The sequence below is a fragment of the Cucurbita maxima genome, unplaced genomic scaffold, assembly GCF_002738345.1.
Source record: "Cucurbita maxima cultivar Rimu unplaced genomic scaffold, Cmax_1.0 Cma_Scf00032, whole genome shotgun sequence".
In the NCBI taxonomy this organism is placed as follows: domain Eukaryota; kingdom Viridiplantae; phylum Streptophyta; class Magnoliopsida; order Cucurbitales; family Cucurbitaceae; genus Cucurbita; species Cucurbita maxima.
The window spans coordinates 2,316,192-2,340,812 of NW_019272048.1; the positions used below are offsets into that span (position 1 = coordinate 2,316,192).

A 24,621-nucleotide genomic window follows, 5' to 3' on the forward strand; every position below is an offset into this window, starting at 1 on the left:
ATGATGAGTATGGACGCACACACTATGATTTTTTATTTACGATATTTATGTTTTTTTATGCGGGCCCTTTCCCTCCATGGTGTTCGACGAGGGCCTGTTAGCGAGAGCTAGTCGGACGATCTAGGCCCACGGATGTGCAAGCTCACCTGGTGGGCCAATGCTAGCATGCATGGGTAAAATGAAAAAGATGTTCGACACATCCAACCTTGCCTTGAACTGAAAAGCTGTCTAAGGGCATGCTATGATATGTTAAAAAGATAGGTCTTGCCATGTTGAAAATGTTGCATTCTCGATTTCTTAAAATACTCAAATCATGTGTTAATTTTACATTTCAGGTAAAGATAAGACACCCATCTACTAACTACAATCAACGTAATGAAGGCCACGAAAACAATGTTAGGATAATTACGTTTATGTCTATTTTGTATCCCTTAAGTTAGATCCGGGCATTATTTTTCTTACTTTCTTTGTTTTATTTAAATTTCACCTTATTTACTTTCCGTTATTTTGTTTTAAATCTTTAATTAGGAACATTTAAATCTATGATATCGTTGTTTTAAACATTTCAAACAATAGAAAAATAAAATGTAAAATTAATTTTAAATTTAATAGATAATTAAATTATGAAAATTTTAAAATTGTCAAATATTTATTAGAAATTTACAATCAAACCAATACAAAACAAAACAAAACAAAATGGTTAGCATTAGCGATTTGAAAACACTAAGAAAATTGGAGTTGTATACGTTTATGTGGAATCCATATCCATCAATTGAATCCAATCATAGAACACGCATACGGCAGCACTTCTGTTCCGCCATCTGTAAGGCCGATCGGCTTTTGTTATTTCGGGGTGGAGGATTTTCTCTCTTTTCGGAGCAAAAAATATCAAGCTCAGCTCATTTTGCTTTCAATTTTTCCAATACAACCTCCACATGGAGGTTAAGATTCTTCTACTTCAGCATCTCCCATAAACATGGATTCCCATTTCGAAGGGTCCTTGAATTGAAACAGAAATGCTCTGTAAACTCCCTTCCACGTGCTTAAAATCATCTTCCGCAGGATTGGATCCTTCGATTTCTCACCATGGTTATAATCGCAAGTTTGGATGTTCCACTAGAAAGAATGTTCCAGAGCCCAAGTATCGGTTTAAGATTGTGGGTCTTTCGAAGGGAGATAAATGGCCTCTCAATGACATTGATGCAAGTGAGTTTGTCAATACAATTCTATGGATTTGAGTTTATTTTGTATATCTGTTTCTGTGTTTTCCTGGTATAGCTGTTTGATTTCTACTTATGTAGCTTTTTGGTGAAGAGTAATTACTCTTGGCTGTGATTGAACACTAGATCATTTCATGATTATTTTACTTATGGAGCTAGAAAATAATATTTTAGATTGAATGCTGATAGTCAATAGACATGGAAACTCTAGGTGTTCTTCTTTGTTATGGTGTGTGTATATAATCTGTGGCAGCTTTGATATTGTGAAAGTAGGAAATTTTTAAATCTGGAGGAGGAAGTTCTTAGGGTGTCATCCTGTGTGTTCCACGGCGAAGTGTAGATGAATGGAGGGAAGCGATGAGGTCGCAAACTTCTATGAAATTTGCTTAGTCAGTGATGGCAATTGTTGGTCATGTAGTGTCATTTGAAGTGGTCGTTGGAAGTTTGATGCGTGGTGTCATAGTTATGCTTGTCCGTGGCGTGTTGCCTGTAGCCGCATGTTGGATGTCTCGATCATGCTTGTCTAGGGTGTGTTGTCCATGGCTGCATGCCCGTTCCAAACCCCTTTTACTTATTTTCATATGTAGTTAGGTCATGATTATTCTTGTCATGTCAATATGGGGGTGCATGACCATTCACCAAAATCATGTCTACGCTCGCTAGGGTTAAAATGCCCCAAAATGTAGCATAAAGGGATGTGACGAATTGGATGTGACTAATTGTCAATTCTTCCTACCTAGGCTATACCTATCAAAGCCATGGTTTTTGCTTATTCGCTTTAAGCCTACAACATTGTTTTCAACCCATTTCCTCGCTCATGTTTTCTAAAATATTTCTTAAACGTGACTTAAGGCTCAATCATACGTCAAGATTGTCCGCAATGTTTGACTCTCACACAGCTGACTAGTTTGTTGGGTTCAAATAATTGCCGCACAATCGTTCCACTGCCACAATTATCATAAATGTGAACGGTCGACAAGATAAATCTAAGCTAACCAAAGTACTTAAAAGATGAGAGGTTTCATGAAAATGGCATGAGAAAAATAACAAAAAGAGAACACAAACTAAACTGACATTTAATGCTTTAAACGGACAACAGTAACATAATTAATTAAAATGATAGTGTTTGGTTAATATAACCGAAGCGACATTGTTTTATGCTAACATATTAACACTCCCCCTCTAACCAAACAATAAGGAAATGATGTGGAGTTCGTGACGCAGCTCAATGAACTTGGCCTCTGATAACGCTTTGGTTAGTCCTTTTGCAAGCGATCAGAGTTGGGATCATGCTGCACTTGCAAGGATTTGTCAAGGACTTTATTGTGAATGAAGTGTATGTCAAGTTCCACATGTTTATTCAGGTATTATGAAAAACTGGGTTTGAAGCAAGGGAAAATGCGCTGATGTTGTCACACCAGATACTTGGTGTAGCAGCAACTGATTTCATTGAAAAGAGACTGAAACCAGCTAATCTCAGTTACTGTGCGGGCCAAAGAAAGGTACTCTGATTCTGTGTTGAACCTTGAAACATGTTGCTTCTTGGATGACCAAGCAATTAAAGAATGCCCAAGGAATACTAAGTGTGAAGCTATAGATTTTCAATCATCATGTATGAGCACGCCCAATCTACGTCTAAGTATGCAACAGTGGAGAAGTCAGCATATTTGGGAATTTGTAAGCCATGTGATACCTTTGATGTTATTGACGGCTTGCAAATGGACGGATGTAGGATTCAGAAGAAACTGACTGAATTTGGTGATGGTAAATCAAATTTTAATTCTTGTGTGTGTAAGGTATCGAAGGGTTCAATCGCAGTTCGATTTACAATGTAGGATTTTCCATTAGTTATCCGGCATTGGCTGTTAGGTATTTCTAGTGATGGTTGGTGTAGAGCATGGCTTGATGCGAGCTAGGACGAATCTTTCGAGAAGATTCGATGCATACTTGGTTTGGTTGGGATGGATTCCATTATTGTCAGGATGAACTGAAATACCAAGGAAGTAGGATAGATTTCCCAAGTCCTCCAAAGAAAAAGTTTTGTTAAGTTCGACAACAAAATAGTTGATGATAGCAACGTCAGTCCCTGTCACTAACATGTCATCAACATAGCTTAGAATAAAGATCTTAGTTGATGCAGTAACAAGCAAAAATTAAGAATTATCAGCTCTTGAATTTTTAAAACTCCATTGCAGTGGCACTTGTCCAAGCCTCTCCATACAAAGAGCCTTTTGCAGTAATTGCAAACAGTCAAGAAGCCACCACAAGCCCTAATTTCATCCATTCCACCACAAGCCCAGATTTCCTCTCCTAGCCAATCACTTGCAAGATGACGACATTATGAAGCATTCATTTGACGAGGCTCTTCATTCCTTATTCCAAAAGGAAAATCTAATTAACGCTTCAGCAAAGAAAAAAACTTCTGATTTGAGGATTTCTAAAGCCCTATTAACAGTAAGATCTTTTGTTTTCTCCTTCCATACTGGACAAAAGGAAATTCTCTTGATTTCTTGAAGTTTGTGGTTTTCAAGTTCGTGAAATTATTCCAACATCAGAAGAAAAGGTCAGTGTTTGGCCATTGGGTTCCCTGAAGCCTTTCATGGATCATATTTTTTCGAATTCTGTTAAAAGGAAACAGATGTTTTGTTTTGTCTCTTTTGTTGGTGTGTTTGGCGGCAGCATTTCATGGGGTTTTGTTGTCTCAAGAAAGTGCTTTTAGCGTCTTTGGCTACATAGATTTTTGTAAGCAAGCCTCTTATTTGGCTAGATCACTTTGATGCCGCTAGTGTAAAGACTTCCTCTTGACTTTATCTATTCTAGCTTTTTGTTGGGTTTTCTTTTCAGTTTAATTTTTTAATATGGGATGATAAGTTTGTATCTTTGGAGCATTAGTCTCGTTGTTTATCATTGAAAGCTTTGTTCCTTGTTTTAAAAAAAGGTGTACATTTTCACTTTTGGCCAATAGGAAGTGCTTTATGTAGATTCCTTGGAAAGGGGCTGTTAACCTTCTTATTTTACGTAATTTCATCTTATAAAAAATGAATGTTTTCTCATAAAATAAAAGATGTTGATATGTCATATGAAGGTCAATGGTTAATTCTTATTGCCTTTTTATCTTAGTATTGCTTTTTTGTTTCCCCTCCTCCCTCCTAATGCTGTCTTGTCCGTGCTCTATTCCCATATTGACAGACGCAGTGCAACAAAACTTAAACAAATGGCTGCTGAAGACGCAAAACTTCTTAAATGAAGTTACATCTCCCCGGGGGAAAAACAGTAAGAACAAAGATCATATTCCAACAGGAGCCTCCACCGACATAGAGGATCTAGTTATGGCGGAATATACTGTTAATATCAGGACACCGAATGGCCTCCTCTCTTCTACTGCTGTTGTATCCATTGAGCAATTTAGCAGGTCAGATTATTATAAAATTTGGTCATTTAATCTAAAGATAATTGACATATTGTTACCTTTTTGACTTATTCTTCATTTTAATGGCCCCTCCTATTAGACATCATCCATTACAGTGTTTGATTATTTAGCAGATTTGCCCAAAATTTGAGATCATATGAACAATCAAAGCATATGATTGTCATCATGAACATCATAATAAGATGGAAATGATGAAATTGTGCCTCTGGAAATCATTATTCAACAATGTGTACATTGAGTTGCAATAACGAGGCTAGTCATGTGTGAAGACTTTGTATATAAATCATTTATGTCCCATGCATATTTGTTTGAGGATGAAAACCTTGTTATGGCGTGGCAACAGTTTCACTTAAAATTGTTGAATCATCAAGTTTTATTGATGAAAAGAAGCAGATATACAGATCCAAGTATTTCCTACCAGGTAATAGAAACTCAGAGAAAGCCAGGTAACTAAGTTTCTCTGGAGTTCCTAAGACTGCGAATAAAAGGTCCAGTTGTTCATTAACACATTTTTTTTTCTGCATGCATGGCTATTTATGGCCTGCATACGGACAAAGAAAGAAACAGAAATCCAGAGATCCCTCGACGCAATTTATAGGAATCTGAAAAAGGAATAGTAAGCTTCTAGAAGGAAACAGTTTAGTCCTGTTATTACAGCATTCACTGATTTATTGTCAACTAGCTGGAAGAAAACAGGTTTTTGATTATCTGTCACGTGAGATGGCATTACACTCTCCTCTCTAACTGATTCAAAGATATTCTATCGGTCCTGTCTTGCTGATTATTTCCTGAAAGACCTTTGGCAGTGGTTTAGTTTGCTCATGTGCAAGTTGATTTTGAATGGATGCATAAGGAGTGCAAATAAATCTTGCTTCCAACTTCTCCTCATAAAAGAAAAGACCCTGTAGGATATTGTAGAAGTAGAACCAACATCACAGACATATCCCACTGGGTTGTGTTCATTACTGATGGCTACTTTGTTATCATATTCAAATTTAATCGGAGGTTTACTGTATATTTCAAGTTTTTCCATTAAGATTAACACTTAACCATTTTTTTTCTTTAGAAACTAGACTTTCATTATCAAAGAAGCAAGGGAAACCAATTGTTTAGTAAGCTTCAGTTTTCTCGAAAGGGGGTTGTCCCAGTTTCTTGAGTTTCTTAGAGTATTTTTTGTTTTTTATTCCTTCTCTGCTGGTTATAGATACAGTTTCTCTTTCATTTCTATGGATTCTATTAAGCTGGTACTAGGAAGAGATCATGGGAATGTATTTTGTATCTAGGAAAATGTTGTTGGGATTAGGAAATATTCTGGATAAGATGAAGAATGAAATGGCAGCCATGGTTCAAAAAATATGGAGGAGATGAAATCAAGACTCAAGACTATGAAAAAGATGGAGGTTAGTTAGATCGAGGAGGTGAAACCCCGAGAGATTCCACATTAGAGTGAAGAAATAAGGAAAAGAGACAATTGTTCGATCCAAGAAATACAAACCTATACAAGTTTTGAAAAGATCTTAGGGACTCATGGTAGGGGATTTAGACTTGCAACAACAACCATTAGCAGCAAGGAGTGAAGCTATCCATGTCATTGTATTGAGCTGAACACAACATCTTTGACAAGTATTCTTGAACCATTGGAAAATGTTCTTTCGTACATGGCATTTTCAACTTCATTATCTTTTAAGCTCGATGGTTTATTAATTTTAAGAGGGAGGGAATTGATAGGGTATGATCTAGTAATTTAAATTTGAGGTTGTTAATTGGTTTTAGTTCTTGGATTTTTAATTAGTTAGTTGATTTAGTTACTGGACAAGCATCCTTTAGCAAGATTTAATCTCTTGAATGTCTAAGCCTTTCTAAATAATGACAAAGACTCTCATCAAGTATTTTTGAAGATGAAGGAATGTTCTCAATGAATATTTGTGTAATCCCATTAAATAAGGGAAGTAGACCTCTGTATTGTTACCTAGATTTATCTAGATTTTCTAGTATCTAGGGATTTAGTATTAGATTTACTATTACTTAATGATACTGGGGAGTATAATTTTGAAGATTATTTTCTTTTAAGTTAACTGCATCACTATTCACCAATATTTCCACTTCGAGGATCGAGACCTTTTCGTTTGCTCTCGTTTTAACCTGTCTACTTTTTCTATTTTGCAATAAAAAAGTGAAACTTCAGTGGTTCTTATTAGCCTTAATAAATTTTGATTCTCATTCCAGATTTGTTTATTTTTCGTTTCCGTCTTGTCTAGGTTTTTCTTTCATTTAGTTGTGAAGAAGTATGGTATATACAATTTATTTTACTCAGCCATGTCATGACATGCAGGATGAATGGCTTGACTGGGCAGAAAATGCAGAGGATATTTAAAGCCCTTGTGCCTGAATCTGTTTACAATGATGCTCGCAGTCTGGTAGAGTATTGCTGTTTTAGATTCTTGTCAAGGGACAGCTCAAATCTTCATCCTTCCCTCAGTGTAAGTACTTCATTCACCCTGAAGTTTCAGACCTTGTTTAATGATTCAATGACGATTAGAAATGGAGTTCTAATTTATTTTAGGGAAAAATTAAATTTGTTACCTCTGTACTTGGAAAGGGTAATCAATTTTTTTACCTAAACGGTTTTATCTTAAGCTTAAAAGAGGAAGATCTTAAAATTTCCTTTTTATTTTTGGGTTTTTAATTTCAGTACAAAGAACAATTTCTCATCTTCTGGGAGGCTGTGGACTAAAAAGGAAAACAAAAATTCTTTGGAGTAATATTTCTTAAATTAAGGCCATTCCTTCGACATAAACCACTAAATTTTTTGTGTTAATAGAGATACAACCTTCCAATAAAGGATGTCATCAAGGAACTTGGCGAAAGACAAAAATGGAAAACCCCTTTTGATATTTTCAAATGACTATATGTTGATGACTAGCAAAACAATACTTTCTTTTTTGATGAATAAATTCTGTTTATTTATGCAGGAACCCACATTCCAGAGATTGATATTTATAACAATGCTTGCTTGGGAAAATCCATATCACGAGCATACTAATGCTTCAGAGGAAATTGCTTTTCAGGTTTCAACCTTATTAAATTCTTGCCATATTTTGTATTTCATTGTTGTGAGAGAAGAACTAGGGATATCTTTGTCTTATCTCCTCCTCCATTGTGACTTCAGTAGTAGAGTTTGGATTTCTTTTTGGAAATTTGTTCAGCGTACAATGGTGTAAACCTCTTTGCTTGGACGATTAGCTGGTCGAATTCCACAATGGTTGGGGACAGAGAAAAGCAAAGGTGTTATCAAATGTGGCTAAAGCTATTTTGTGGTTAATTTGGAAGGAAAGGATTCACAGAGTTTAAAGATAAGTTCAACTGTTTTGTTTATTTTTGTGAGTTTGTACAGCTCACGGGACTTTAAGCATGACGTCAAGACAATTAAAACAATTGACTGTAAATGGTAAATCGGAATCAAGAAAACCTTGGGGGTAGGAGAAGTTTGAGGTTTGAAGCAAATCAAAGAGCAAGAGTGTGTTACAGGGGAAAACACCACTTTCTGGATAATGCACGAAACAGAGCATATTGTTCAAGAATTCAAGAACAACATTTGGAAGGTCAAGATTCTGATTTTTAATGAAAGATACTCTGCTAGTGGTAACAACTAGAACGTAGGGCCATAGGATAATAAATACCAAAAACATGCAACATTCTGGTTGAAAATCGACTTACCATCCTTCTACGACAAAATTTATCTTGAAGCTTTTTTTTTTTTTATTGGATTTAAAATGTGGAGAATTTTTTGCCATGACACCAATACCCCAGAGTGCAAAAAGGTTAAACTAGTGGCCTTGAAATTAAGGAGGAGCTTTTGCTTTGTGGGGTTAACTTCAAACCTATAGAAGGTGAAATGGAAGATTCTAGTTTAAAAATGGTTGGGAATGCTACGTCAAATGGAAGATGGATTCCTACCAACAAACTATGAGGAACTACTCTATCAACGATACCAATGATCCAAACAAGAGAGAATTTAGTCGAGTATATCGAGGAATTCCATTGCCTAAGTTCAAGAACAAACTTGGCTAAGAATGAAAACTTCCAAATCTGTTAAGGTAAGTGAAGGATGAACTTGGTTCAACCGTGCGGCGTCGTGATCTTGACACACTCACGACCAGCCTTGAGGGTAACCTAAGCCCTATATATACATTTTTCGTCCAACTTTGTGGCTTTGTCGAACTTTAGGCGAGACTTATTCAACATAACTTGTGCGGAATTCAAACTTGTTAGGCTACACACACTGCCTGCGTGTGCATGTTCTATCATTTGCAACATAACCGACTTGCCTCTATACTAGGCCAAGTCATTAGACTCGACCTCGCCTCTACTCGGGGCCAAGGTCTCTCAACGAAACTTCACTTTTCATCATGTCATCATCTAGGTTCCTCATTTGATGGCTCACATGTCTTAACGCCATCCCAAGTCATGGGGTGTCGTCAGCCATCACAGCTCACTTTGTCATGCCATTGAGAACGGACCCATGTGTCGTTCATAATATCGGGACGTCTTGAACATCCATTCATCCGGGTTCTATCGAGGCATTGGACCATTTGTGTCTACGCCATGTCGTTTACGGACTCTATACTGGATAGCGGGTGTATGATCTAACCTTCGACACATGGGCTGGGGCACAATACCAGCACACCTGTGCTGCACGGTACTGTCCTTGAAAAAGTCCATTTTAAAGTAAGTCGCTCGAGGCACTCATCTCGCAACGCTCGCTCTCACTGTGACACACGTATGTGCCACAGGTCCCAGGAATGGTGGAGAGTTAACATCATGCTTCCCCCTATAGTACATTTTGAGGCATTTCCAATCTAACGAGTGTAGACATGATTTTGACAAATGGACATACGGTGTCATGGAGCGTTTTGGCGAGCTTTCATATTTCACATGGACGAACTTGACTCTAGAACCGTTTGTTTAAATTCCCTTTGGGACCCCGACTTTTGAGGTTAAGGCTCGGGGCCCTATCCGAACCTTCATCAAGCCTATCTGTGACACTCAATTCTACTCATTGCTCCTATCTTGCTTATGTCTCGTCTCCTCTTCAATGCACACATTATATGGTGTGTTGGATGATTGATTGTCCTCTTCGGTCGCATCATACCACTATTCTATATTGGCCCTCACATGGTCGAATGGACGCCTCTTGAGGATCGACTATTTGCTTGTCTTGATGTGAGGGTCACACCTTACTCTATTCATAGTATAGTTGTGACAATGGGATGCTACTATGAAAAATAGAAAAATCGATTGGAAGTAGTGAGCTTGGAGATTTATTCCTTGGAGTTGCGGTAAAATTTAGAAAACTCTTGGACTTGTAGTAAACTTCAGAAAAATCTTGGTTTGAAAGCGGAGGTTGCTGGGATACACAATTGGACTTGTGGTAATGCACTGAGAGGTTGGAAACTATGAAGTCTCTGAATGAAGCTTGATTATGTTGGCTGATTGTGACAGTCATGAAGGCTTCACCGATTGAGTTAGAGTTTGGTTCTCATCAAATTTTCCAGAATAAAAAGCTCTGATACCATGTTACGAGTATAAATTATCTTGCTCTCAATACTCAATATATTTTTAGAGAAACACATGTACCTTTTATGATACAAAAAGACTAATAAATCCCTAGATACTAGGTAAAATTAAATTTTTGGCTAAGTCCTAACAATATAGATAAATAACAAATATCTCTTAACTTAAGGATAAATAAATATTCCTTAAATCATGGACATTTCTTCAACATTCACATTTACGTTTAAAGCTTAAACTGATTCTAATGTATGAAAATAGTTTTTTTAATACCATTAATAACTTGAAGGAATATGATTTTATAAATGCTACGAAGTTCTGGTAACTGGAAACGATGGACAAAATCTCTGATGTTATTGTGTGTGCCTCTTGTCTCATTTCTCCCTGTATGGGGGATGACTTTTTTTGTTTGATAATTGTTAAAAAGTTTAGTAAATCATTATTTGATGAATAGATCAACAAGCTTTATATCAAAATTGGTTCTTTTTGGCATTGCAGAAGATGTTAGTTGGAGAAGAGGCCTTTACACGTATTGCGCCAGCTATTTCTGGTGTTGCAGATCGATCCACAGTACATCATCTATTCAAGGCACTTGCGGGTGATGAACAGAGCATCTCTTTCAGTTTATGGCTCAAATATGTTGATGAACTGCTCAAGTGAGCATCATAATTCTTTCTTTGTCTTGCATTTGGCCATGGTACACTTATATAAGTCTATAATCTATAAAGTGAAGTGAAATGAAAATAATATGTTGTATAGGTTTCTTTTTCTTATATCAAATTTCTTATTATTTCTCTCTTTGAATTTGCTTGTCACCTGTATGGGATAGAGCCTGATGACTATTTATAGTAAAAGATCTGGTAGATATATCGTAAAGATCTGGTAGAGATATATAGGGTAGATATATAGTAGAGATATATATATGTCGTGAAGATCTAGTAGAGATATTTTTATGTACTAAATATCTAGTAGAGATATATATAGTCATCTAGTAGAGATATATATTTCGTAAAGATTTTGTAGAGATATATTTGGTAGATTGTTAAATCTGTTTAAGCTATATTTAGTAAACTGAAATCATATATATAGGCACAAAATGTATATGCCAAAATGTACTTCTTCCTCTTTCAAAATGTATAGGAAGTGTTTTCAAAATGTAATTCTTCCTCTTTCAAAATGTATAGGAAGTGTTTTCAAAATGTAATTCTTCCTCTTTCAAAAGGTACTTTCTTCCTCTTTCAAAATGTACCTTCTTCCTCTTTCAAAATGTACCTTCTTCCTTCTATGTATTCTCATGGTGTACATACCTGAAGTCATCAATAAATTCTGTGTATTCTTTCTTGGTGTACATACCTGAAGGCATCAATAAATTCTGTGTATTCTCTCTTAGTGTACATACCTGAAGACATCAATAAATTCTGTGTATTCTCTCTTGGTGTACATACCTAAAGTCATCAATAAAACCTTTAGCCAATATTCCTCCTTAAATTTTCTCTCTCCATCAGGTGTGTGCGTTGTTCTCCCTCTTTCAAAATGTACTTTCTTCCTCTTTCAAAATGTACTTTCTTCCTCTTTCAAAATGTACTTTCTTCCTTTTGTGTATTCTCTCTTGGTGTACATACCTGAAGTCATCAATAAAACCTTTAACCAATATTCCTCCTTAAATTTTCTCTCTCCATCGAGTGTGTGCGTTGTTGTGCAATCCTAACACCATACCTCATTGACCCTCAATTGTTGCCCTTCTCCCTCAATCTCCCTCCATCGTTGGCCACTCCCTCTTCGATCCCTATCATCAGCATCCTCCCATGGTCTCTTTCCATTGTTGCTGCCTTCCTTCTTCCTTCTCTCCTTCTTTCCTTCCTTCCCTTCTCTCATCTTCTCCAACCCCCTGTCTTCCACACCTTCTCCTTGGACTATGTGCCTCGACGGGGAAGTAGCAAGAATACATAGAGAGGAAGATTTACGAGATCAATAAGAAAATGGAAGGCATGGACCATCAAGCCTGAGCTACTGTCTTGCATACAATATAGAACTTGGATTGATTTTTTTTTTTTTAAATGTTCTAATTCATGTCAACATTGTTGCTATGGCAGTCTAAGCAAACATTTTATTGTACTAAATCTTAGGTTTAATTTGTTGTTCTAACTTAATTTCTATTGGTTTGGCTGTAGGGTCCATGAAGGACGAAAATTATATCGAGTTCGAGATAACAGACAGTTCTTTGGTGAAAATATCCTATGTATTGGTTCCAGCAAGAAGAGACCCGTTTTAAAATGGGAGAATAATATTGCATGGCCAGGAAAACTTACTCTTACCGACAAAGCTGTCTATTTCGAGGTATAATTACTTTTCAGTTGACATAATCTCTGACTAAATAATGTCACAGTATATAGAAAATAAATGCAGTTCTAGATGCATAACTAAGGACAAAAAGCTTACTATAAACTGAGATCTTGAAAAATTTAGACAAGAGGAAGAGTATGACCAAATGCCTTATTCAGCACACTGGGCCAATTGATAGTGGACCTTGCTAATGCATCTATTTGGTCCATGCATTTAAGTAGGGATCATCCTAGGGAAAAGGTGTTGTAAAGATGTTGCAAGTATAAATTATCTTATTTACGTTTCTTAATTTTTTTCGAAAGCTACACGACCTAGGAAAGACTAACTAAATAACTAGATATTACCAATACAGGAAAATAAATCTTAACTAAATGCCTAGTTACTAGATACCACAAAAAAAAAAAAAAAAAAAAAAAAAAAAAAAAAAAAAAAAAAAAAAAAAAAAAGAAAAAAAAAAAAAAAAGAAAAAAAAAAAAAAAAGAAAAAAAAAAAAAAAAGAAAAAAAAAAAAAAAAGAAAAAAAAAAAAAAAAGAAAAAAAAAAAAAAAAGAAAAAAAAAAAAAAAAGAAAAAAAAAAAAAAAAGAAAAAAAAAAAAAAAAGAAAAAAAAAAAAAAAAGAAAAAAAAAAAAAAAAGAAAAAAAAAAAAAAAAGAAAAAAAAAAAAAAAAGAAAAAAAAAAAAAAAAGAAAAAAAAAAAAAAAAGAAAAAAAAAAAAAAAAGAAAAAAAAAAAAAAAAGAAAAAAAAAAAAAAAAGAAAAAAAAAAAAAAAAGAAAAAAAAAAAAAAAAGAAAAAAAAAAAAAAAAGAAAAAAAAAAAAAAAAGAAAAAAAAAAAAAAAAGAAAAAAAAAAAAAAAAGAAAAAAAAAAAAAAAAGAAAAAAAAAAAAAAAAAAAAAAAAAAAAAAAAAAAAAAAAAAAAAAAAAAAAAAGAAAAATCCTTATATATTAGGTAACAATACAAAAAAATAAATCTAACTAAATTCCTCGATATTAGGTAACGATACATACATAATTAAGGTTATGGTTACATATATATATAATTGAGGTCATTCCTTTGAATTGTTGAGTTGTGAAGTTCTTTTGTTAGGGATCGGCCGTTTGAATTGTGAAGGCTCATAACTAATGCAAATTATCTCTTTCTCCAATTTCTCCTTGATAAAATGTCGATCAATTGGAATATACTTTGTCATATGATGCTGGATTGGATTACGTGCAATATTGATCGACACAACTTCATTATCAAGGCACGACTACAACAGTATGACTTCAACGGTAGTTATGAAGGTTCTGAATAAATTTGATAAAGGTGAAAGATCGGTAGCTATTAAGGCTCCTAATAAATTTGGTTAAGGTTGATGGCTCGATATTTGTAGGAATGGATCATACTTAAATTGTCTGGAAGAACCATCTCCAATTCTTTTGTCTAGGAATTATTGTATGATCCATAGTTGATTTGTCTGGAAGGACCATCTCCAATCCTTCATTCTGCAGTTTCTTCTAATAATATCCTGCACTCAAAATTGCCTTGGTTGCAAGAACGAATCTGTAAGGGATTCCCAGCTTCAAGTGGCTTCAACTTAGCTTCCTTGAGCTCTCTAACAACACAATCAGCCATGTGAAGGAACCCTTTTTGGATTCTGGAAATTGTTCACTTTCATCAGTGTGCAAAAGAGTTGGTGGTGGTACACCCTGAACAGGATCAACCTCCATCAAAACTGAATTCTACTAGTATTTCTGTAGGCAGATATGAAAGATTGACTACTTATAAGCTGGAAAGACATTGTCAATCCTCAAAATCATCTGGTGTTCAACATTGAGAAACTGAGTTATCAATTTTCCATCACAAGAACAGAAAATTCATTATTCAAAATAAGGGAGAAGCCCTTCTCTGGCATTCAAAATAGAAGGGGATTGAATTTCAATTCCTGAAACAAAACCCCATCTGTAATAGACAAGCCCACGGCTAGCAGATATTGTCCTCTTTGGGCTTTCCCTTTTGGGCTTCCCCTCAAGGCTTTTTCTCTTTGCCTTTGGAGACTCATATTCCTTTCTGATGGTAGACATTCTGCCTAAGCAGAACTACTTTGAACTCAGCTTAAACCAAAAGTCAGCACCTTGAACTACGAAGAGGCAACTAAAGGACAGGACAATATATTAACAAATGATTAACATCTTACAGGCTGTTCTTGCGTAATAAGACTCAACTTGGTCCGAGGACCATGAAGGTTGTGTGTCGAAACATTTCCTAGGTGTTTAGGCCTCCAAGTTTCCCTAATGAAACCCTGGCATCTTAAAGTTCCACTGAAGGAATGACCTTAATTATATACTTGTAAACACTAGCCTTAATTTAAGGAATAACCTTACTTGTGTAAACCATAGCCTCAATTTAAGGAATATTTGTGTCATCCAATTAAAAATGGGAATTAGTTAACCTTCCTATTGTTACCCAGTATGTTGGGATCTTTTTTCTTTATTGTTTTTCTGTATTGTTACCTAACAGGATTTAGTTAGATTTATTTTTCTATATTGTTACCTAATATCTAAGGATTTAGTTAGATATATTTTTATGTATGGTTAACTAGTATTTAAGGATTTAGTTAGATTTATGTTTTTGTATTGTTACTTGTATCTAGATATTTAGTTAGTATTCATGCCTTATAAAAGACACATGTATCTCTCTAGAAATTAATGAGAATGGTTTGCAAGATAGTTTATACTTAGAACATGGTATCAAAGCTATTCTATTTTGGGAGGTCTGATTAATAGCCGAAGCTTTCATAGTTGTCGATCTTCCCTTCCACCTTGACCAAATTTATTCCGTCTTTATAGCTACTGATCTTCCACTTGACCAAATTTATTTGGAGCCTCTATACTCTATAACTACCGATCTCTATACTCTATAACTACCGATCTTCCACATTGATCAAATTTATTAAGAGACTTCATAGTTACACATTGACCAAATTTATTCGGAGCCTTCATAGCTATTTTTTAAGTCATATTGTTGAAGTCGTACTTTGACGTTGAAGTCATGTCGTCGAAGCTGTGCCTCGGTGGGCATGAGAGAGCGGATCTTTATATCAAAGACATGTTGAAATCGAAATCATTGGTGTTGCAATTGTTGAGTTGAAATTGCATAGTTTGAGAGGTCACTTGAACCCTGTTTATATTTCTACAAAAGAAAAATCAGAGTGAGAAGGGTTTTCTTTGTTTCATAGATTACTTGAAAAGGAGGCCCATTTTTCTGTGTGACAGTATGTTAGGAGAATAAAAAAATTTCTCCCGTTGAGGAACTTCCTACAGACCAGTGACGGAAAGGTGATTTTGTTTAAACGAAACAATTCCCTTACATTGGGAGCATACATAGACGCTAACCATGTTGGATCAGTAATGGACAATAGATCTATGATGGGGTATTGTACTTTTCTCGGAGGTAATTTAGTGACATAGAGGTGTAAAAAACAAAATGTGATGGCTAGATCATCTGTTGAATTGAAGTTCTAAACTATTGTGCAAGGGGTATGTGAGCTCTTATGGTTAAAGATGATCCTTGATGACTTAAAAATTAAGGGAGAATGTTCAATAAAGTTGCACTGCGACAAGAAATCAGTAATTAGTATTGCACATAATTCTATCCAGCATGATATGACAAATTATATTAAAATTGATCGACATTTTATCAAGGAGAAATTGGAGAAATTGGAGAAATGGATTGTTTGCATTTGTTATGGACCCTCACAGTTCAATTGGAATATGTACTAACAACAAGACATTACACCTTAGTGTTTCATGAGTTAGTATCCAAGTGAATGATATCTATCATCTATTCCTCTCTTTAGGGAAGGAATGATCTTAATTATATCAATGTAAACCCTATCCTTACTTTAAGAAATATTTGTGCAATCCGATTAAATAATAGAATTAGTTAACCTCCCTATATTATTTCCTAATATCTAAGGATTTAGTTATATTTATCTTTCTGTATTGTTACTTAATATGGGATTTAGTTATATACTCGGTATTTAGTTAGCCTTTCTACTTTATAAAAGACACATGTATCTCTCTAAAAACTAATGATAATAGCGAATAAGATAGTTTATACTTGTAACATTTACCAAATTGATTCCGCTAATTGTATCAATTTGGTTCTTGTGACATAGAAGTAGTTAAAGGAAGACATAAGCAATACTGATTTGGTTGCTGGTTGGTTTTCTAATCTAAAAAAATATTATGATTTTTAATCTAAAAAATTGTAGTGGGAGTAGAGGTCCGAAACATGGTTTTCATCGTATTTACCACAAAAGTGGCTCTTGGTTCTCTCAACCAATACGACACTATAAATTTTTTTGGGATGTTTCTGTTTATAAGAGTTTGGAGAAGATTATTAGAGGCCTTCTCTTAGAGCGAGTCGATGAGGGCGGGGCTCTCATTTGATTAGGTAGAGGAGTTTGTATAGTCTCCTTTGAATTTTGTTCACTTGTACCATATCTTCTCTTTGAGGTTAGTCAGCATATGCTATTATGTAAAGTTTTTTTCCTTCAAACATTTTTGTATCTTTCCATAAATGAGAAGTTCATATATTATCCAAAGAAAAGTTAAATCAATCAAACTCACTTGTCATCTAAAGGTTGTCTAAATAAATACCTTAAAATATAGTGTTAGCATTTCTAGTGTTTAAGAAATATTCATTCAGTTCGTTCTTTTTGTGAATCGGTATAGGCAGTTGGAATCTTTGGGCAGAAAGATATCGTGAGATTGGATCTTACGAAAGACGGTGTACAGGTGGACAAGGCGAAAGTGGGACCTTTTGGCTCGATTCTTTTTGACTCTGCTGTTTCAGTAGCATCCAGCTCAGAGTAGGACCCTTGAATTTCTTTTATATTTTCCAAACTGCATTTGTATATTTCTAGTATGCTAAGTCTAAGTAATCGTCTGGGAGGTACATATGCTTTTATATTATAGACAGGCTAACTAAATACCAAGATACGAGGTAAAAATAAAAAACACCTAGATACTTGTAACAATACAGATATAATTAAGGTTGGAGTTTAGACTGATATAATTAAAGTCATTTCTTCACTCCTCCTCAAGCAGCAGAATGGATATCATCCATTCTTAACTTGGATGCTAACCCATGAAATATTGAGCTGTGAAGTTCTTTTTGTTGCCACGTCTTCCTAGTTGAACTACGAGGGCATGTAACTAATGCAAACTATCCTTTTTACTTTGGATAGGATTATGTGCAATATTTGATCGCATGACTTTGACACGACTTCAATGTCAAGGCATGACTTTAACAACTATGAATTAATTTGGTTAAGGTGGACTTCAACCTCAAGGCTTTAAATAGATTTTGTTAAGGTGGAAGTTGGTAGCTATGAAGGCTCTAAATAAATTTGGTCAAGGTGGAAGCTCGATAGCTATGAAGACTCTGAATAAATTTGGTCAAGGAAGAAGCTCGATAGCTATGAAGACTCTGAATAAATTTGGTCAAGGAAGAAGATCGGTAGTTATGAAGGCTCTTAATAAATTTGGTCAAGTTGGAAGATCAGTAGCTTGAAAGTTCCTAATAAATTTGTTCAAGATGGAAGATCGACAACTATATAGAAACCGAATAAATATGGTTAAGATGGAGGATTGGTAGCTATGAAAGCTATGCCGATTAATCAGTCCTCCCAAAAAAGAATGTTTCTGATACTATGTTACAAGTCTAAATAACCTTGCTCATATAGTTCTTAATTTTCAGAGAGGTACATGTGTCTAAATCCCTTAATACTAGGTAACAATACGAAAAATAAATCTAACCAAATCTCTATATATTAGGTAATAATATCGAAGATTATATCCAACTAAATCCATAGATATTAGATAACAATAAAATAAATAAATAAATAACAATAAAAAAAAAAAATCTAACTAAATTCGCAGTTCCTATGTTCGCATTTGGAAATCCGATAAGCTTCTTAGTGTCATTATTGCTTTCAATGTATCATTTTATCTCTTGTTATTCGTTTTTTGAAACTGAAACGAATCTTTTCAATTATTTTACAGGATGGAAACATGGGTTCTAGAGTTTGTTGACTTGGGAGGTGAAATGAGGCGAGACGTCTGGTATGCTTTCATTAGTGAAGTTGTTGCTTCACATAAGTTTATACGTGAGTACGGGCCCGAGGATGACGACAAAACACGCTTTCACGTGTACGGTGCTCATAAAGGAAAAGAAAGAGCTATGACTAATGCAACTAATAGCATATCCAGACTTCAAGCCCTTCAGTTTATGAGAAAGTTATTGGATGATCCAATAAAACTCGTGCCATTTTCCTTCTTACAAAACGCACCTTACGGTGATATCGTCCTTCAAACGTTGGCTGTAAATATTTGGGGCGGACCCTTGGTGAAAAACTTTCCTTTGGAGGAAAATCAGGTAGTTCAAACAGAAAGATCTTCAGATGAAGTATACGAAGGTGGTCATCATGTGTTCGACATAGATGGAAGTGTTTACTTGCGTAATTGGATGAGATCGCCCTCCTGGAGTACGAGTGCATCCATTTCATTCTGGAAGAATCCATCAATGAAAGAAGGGGTTATATTAAGTAAAAATCTTGTTGTAGCAGGAATGTCCTTAGTTGAAAGGGCAGCTGAAACTTGCAAACAACGATACCAAGTGGCTGAGAAAACGCAGGCTACAATTGATTCGGCAATGATTAAAGGAATACCTAGCAATATTGATCTGTTCAAGGTTAGTTATGTTTCAATATTACTTTTTCTCTTCCCTTCTCTGCCTTCAGAGTTCCTATTGTTCTGCTTCTCTGTCCAAGATTTCATATTGCAAGCAACTTACCTTCAGTTCTATAACTTATGAACTTGATAGCTCACAGCCCCACTATGGCCATAAATGTGTCAAAAATGTCCTGGAATTTACAGTAGTTTTTAAAAGATCTATTACATTATTGTCTCTTTTGATTGAAGGTGTCTACTAAATACTATGTTTTTCATTCTTTCAGCGTCTTTAGCAATTTTTTGGAATACTTTTTGTGAGCTCCCACATTAGTTGGAGAGGGGAACGAAACATTCCTTGTAAGGATGTGGGAACCTCTCCCTAGTGGACATGTTTAAAACCTTGAGGGGAAGTCCGGAAGGGAAAGCCCAAAGAGGACAATATCTGCTAATAGTGGGCTTGGGCTGTTATAAATGGTGTCAGAGCCGGACACCAAGTGGTGTACCAGTGAGGACGCTGGGTGTCACGGTCCTACCTTCTTGACCGTGCGGCGTCGTGATCTATACACGCTCACGACTAGCCTTAAGGGGAATTAAGCCCCATATGTATTTTTCGCCCCGGCTTTGTGGCTTCGTCGGACCTTAGGCGAGGTTTGTCTTCGCCAATCGAACATCGCTTGTGCGGAATCCAAGCTTGTTCAACCACATACGCCGCCTGTGCGTGTATGTTCAATCATCTGCGACACATCCGACTTGCCTGTACGCTAGACCAACTCATTCGGCTCGACCTTGCCTCTACTCGGGCCAAGATCTCTCAATATAACGTCGCATCTCATCTTGTCATCTCGATCCCCATCGATAGGGTCCATATGTCTTGGCGCCATCCCGAGTCTCGGGATGTCGTCGGCCATCATAACTCATTCGGTCATGCCATCGAGAATGGGCCCGCGTGTCGTTCATCTCGTCGGGACTTCCCGAACATCCATCCATCTGGGTTCTATCGAGGCATAGGCCCTCCCGTGCCCATGCCGAGTCATTTACGGATACCGTCCCGGATAACGGGTGTATGTAGCAACCTCCAACACGCGGGCTAGGGCGCAATACCGGCACACCCGTGCCGTCCGGTACTGTCCTTCAAAAACCCATTTCAAAGGAAGTAGCCCGAGACACTCGTCTCGACACGCTCGCCCACACTGTGACACACGTATGTGCCATAGGGTAGCTCATAGGCCACAGGGCCCAGGGGTGGTGGAGAGCTAACACCATGGTATCCCCTATAGTACATTTTGAGCCATTTTCATTCTACCAAGTGTAGACATGATTTTGGTGAGGTGTCATACGATGTCGTGCATTGTCCGTCCAATGTCCGATTGACACCAAACTTGGCGAGCATTCATATTTCATATGGACGGACTTAACTCCGGAACCGCATGTCCAAATTCCTTCCGAAACCCCGACTTTTGAGGTTAAGGCTCGGGGCCCTACCTGACCCTTCAACAAGCCTATCTTGTCGTTCATGTCTATGCTGATGTCTCTGTTATGCTTATGTCTCAACATATATCTTCAATACCCACTTTGCGTGGTGGTGTGTTGGATGATGCATCGTCCTCCTCGATCGCATCATGGCATTCTTCTATGTTGGCCCGCATATGGCCAGATGGGGCGTCTCTTGAGGGACGCCCCTTTACTTGTCATGGCGTGAGGGTCACAACCTACTCTCTTCATACTATGGTTGTGACACTGGGCTCCCAAGTAGGATGGATTGTGAGTTCGCATATTGGTTGGAGAGGGGAACGAAGCATTCCTTGTAAGGACGTGGAAATCCTTCCCTAGTGGACGCGTTTTAAAAGCTTGAGGAGAAGCCTGGAAGGAAAATCCCAAAGAGTATAATATCTGCTAACGATGGACTTGGTTTGTTACAAATGATATCAGAGGCAGACACTAAGCGATGTACCAGCAAGGACGTTGGGCTCCCAAGTGGGGTGGATTGTGAATTCCTACATTGGTTGGAGAGGGGAACGAAACATTCCTTGTAAGGATGTGGAAGCCTCTCCCTAGTGGACGCGTTTTAAAACCTTGAGGGGAAGCTTGGGAGGGAAAGCCCAAAGAGGACAATATCTGCTAGCGGTGGGCTTGAGCGGTTACACTTTTTTACTTATCTTTTGAGCACTCTTGCAAGATAGTTTCTAATATATTTCAAATTACATAATGATGTGGTTTGACTTTGTAATTTGTTTACCTGTTGTGGTTGTTGTGCATCATATGCATTCTTTCTCATGATAATTGGGGATCTATGCTTTGTCTCTTCTTTTCATTCTCTCCTAATTAGGAAGAACAGGATCGTAACGGGGCCAAATGATGTTCCCATTCCATTCTTATGATGAACTAAACTTTGTAAAGTGGTAAAGCAGATACCGATCAATTAAATGTGTAGCATGCTCGATTATCGAACTTAGTTTAACTATGTCGGTTTTTATGTATGATCTTCTTGGCCTTGTGCATCTTTTACAAATCTCTTTGGTAGAAAGTGAAAAATGTATTTTTATTTTGCATCTGGCAGGAACTTATACTTCCTGTAACCATGATAGCCAAGAGCTTTGAGAAGCTTCGACGTTGGGAGGAGCCACACTTGACCATTTCCTTTCTTTCCGTTGCATATACAATAATCTTCAGGTATACTTTCTGAGAGGTTTCACGCATAAACTTCAATCATTTGTCGGCTTGTCTTGTTCGTAGTCCATATGTGTGGTAATATTTGTGTAATCCCATTAAATAATAGAAGTAGTCGACCTTCTTAATTTAGATTTATTGTTATCTAGTTTACAGGAGTTTATTTAGATTAGATTTAAGGATTTAGTTAGCCTTTTTTAGGAACATGTACCTGTTTGAAATTCAATGTGAAAAACACGCAAGATAATTTACACTTGCAACAAGGTATCAGAGCCTTCATAGCCAATTAAACCTAAAGTCTACCCTTACCGGTGAAATCTTCATAGCTATCAATCTTCTTAACCAAATTTACTTGAGTCTTCATAGCTACTGATCTTCCACCTTGACCGAGTTTCATTCGTCCATCATTGGAATATCATTGTATAACAATTAGCCATCACGTAAAAGAGTATTCACAGCGGGAAGGCCGTATTATTAGCATTAGCATTCCCAGCTTCATTCACCGCAAGTGTAGAAACAAGCCCAATGTCAATCCATTCATCCATCAATTTGCAAGCCCACTAGAGCCTCTTTTTAATGAGAGAACATAGAGATTTAAGAGGGTCTTGGGAAACTATTGAACCCCTAGACAAACTAAATAACCATCCCATGAAACCAATTGTCTATCGACTCTAATTATGAGTCCACCCCCTACTACTGTAGAGTTACCAACTGAACCATATGCTCTACCTCCATTGCTAGATTCGTTGTTGTTTTAGGTATATACAAGAAGAAAAGTCACTTCAGAATTGATACAATTCCAAACATCAACTCTAACTCAAAATGAGGATGTAACACAAGTACCAATAGATGATAGACCTGTAGCAGCTCTCCGGAAACTTACCAAAGAATGCACAAAACAACCCTTATACCCCTATCAAACTGTATCTCTCTTGAAAGACTATCCCTATCACACCAAAGTTTCATTGAGTCTAATCTAAATTCAATTATTATACCCAACATAGTTTTTAAAGATTTATCCAAAAGAGAATGGTAGGATGTTGTGAGTAGAATGCATGCTCTAGACGTGGGAAGTTGTGGATAGGTCAAAAGAAAAAAGTTGTAGTTGCGCATAAGTGGCTTTTCACAGTAAAGTACAAGGCTGATGGAACGCTGGAAAGGTATAAGGTAAGGTTAGTAGCTAAGGGATACACTCAAACTTACCGTATAGATTACCAAGATACATTTACTCCAGTTGCAAAGATGAACACGGTAAGAATATTTTTATCCTTAACTGCCAACTTAAATTGGCAGCTTTCACAGTATGATGTGAAGAATGCATTTCTTCACGTCGTTCTAGATGAGGAAATCTACATGAATATTCCTCCCAGATTTGAAAGCTCAAGAGGTAAAGTTTTCAAATTGAGGAAGGTTCTTTATGGGTTAAAATGATCATTAAGGGCGTGGTTTGGAAGATTTACCAAGGTGATGAAAGACTGTGGGTATAAGAAAAATCAAAGATATCACATTCTATTTATCAAGCATTCAGAATCAAGGGGAGTTATAGTGCTTCTTGTGTATTTTTACCAAACTTGCTCATTGGGTGCTTATATTTTCATCATCTCTGTTCATCATTAGTTGTTGGAGCTGAAATGTTGATTCTTTAAACAGAAACTTGCTATCATTTGTATTTCCTACAACATTAATGATGGTAGCAGCTGGAATGCTGACATTGAAAGGACTCAAGGAGCAAGGTCGTCTCGGCCGATCTTTCGGCAAAGTAACCATTCGGGATCAGCCACCTTCTAATACCATTCAAAAGATTATGGCTGTAAAAGACGCCATGCGCGATGTCGAAAACTTTTTGCAGAATCTGAATGTTTCACTCCTGAAATTACGTACAATTGTTCTTGCAGGTCAGACTCAGGTATGAAGCTTTTCTTTTTCTCCTTTTTTTTTTTCACTGGTTGATTTGAAGAATATTAGTGATCGAACAGCTTCCATATTGTCTCTGTCCGTGTCGAATGGGATTATTAATTAGCTTGATTGAATGCCTTTCCAGATAACCACTGAAGTGGCACTGGCGGCGTTGTGTTCTTCAATTATCCTCCTTGTTGTTCCGTTCAAGTATGTGCTATCTATGTTAATATTTGATCTCTTCACACGTGAGTTACAGTTTCGACAAGAAACTGTAAAGAGATTCATGAAATTCTTGAGAGAGCGTTGGGATTCTGTGCCTGCAGCCCCTGTGGTTGTCTTACCATTTGATGATAATGAATTGAAGCCATCTTCAACTCAGGAAAAGGAAGTTGAACAGCAACAAAAGCCAAAAGATTAGACAAATGGCCAACACTACTAGAAGGATTCCTCTTTGGATAATAGGTACTGTAACTGGTATTCTTGTGATCGATTTAGTCGGTATTTTCTTTTATAATTCATATTCTGAATTAGGTTCATCTCTGTAATAATCGGATGAACTGAGTTGTAGACATGAAAGATTAAGAACTCAATCGGATCCCCTCGAATCAGAAAAAAGAGGGGTAGGTCCTGTTGAGCAGTGCATAAGAAAGAACTGTATATTAATATGTATACCAATAGGGTTGTTTCTAATGCAAGTTCCCTCTTGGAAAGAGAAAGAAATCAGCTTTTTCTTGGGTGCTGGTAGTGTTTTCTTTGCTTGACAAGCTGCATAAA

General features: G+C 36.5%; 1 protein-coding gene across 1 annotated transcript; it reads left to right on the plus strand.

Moving 5' to 3' along the window:
• Positions 1-772: 772 nt before the first annotated feature.
• On the plus strand, positions 773-24,621 carry LOC111467032. The gene is made up of 11 exons (XM_023111801.1): positions 773-1,206; positions 4,410-4,632; positions 6,983-7,130; positions 7,623-7,718; positions 10,720-10,877; positions 12,393-12,558; positions 17,281-17,417; positions 18,613-19,300; positions 21,839-21,951; positions 23,599-23,854; positions 23,990-24,621. The coding sequence occupies exons 1-11, from the start codon at positions 1,017-1,019 to the stop codon at positions 24,263-24,265; spliced, it is 2,451 nt and encodes an 816-aa protein (XP_022967569.1). The 5' UTR covers positions 773-1,016; the 3' UTR covers positions 24,266-24,621.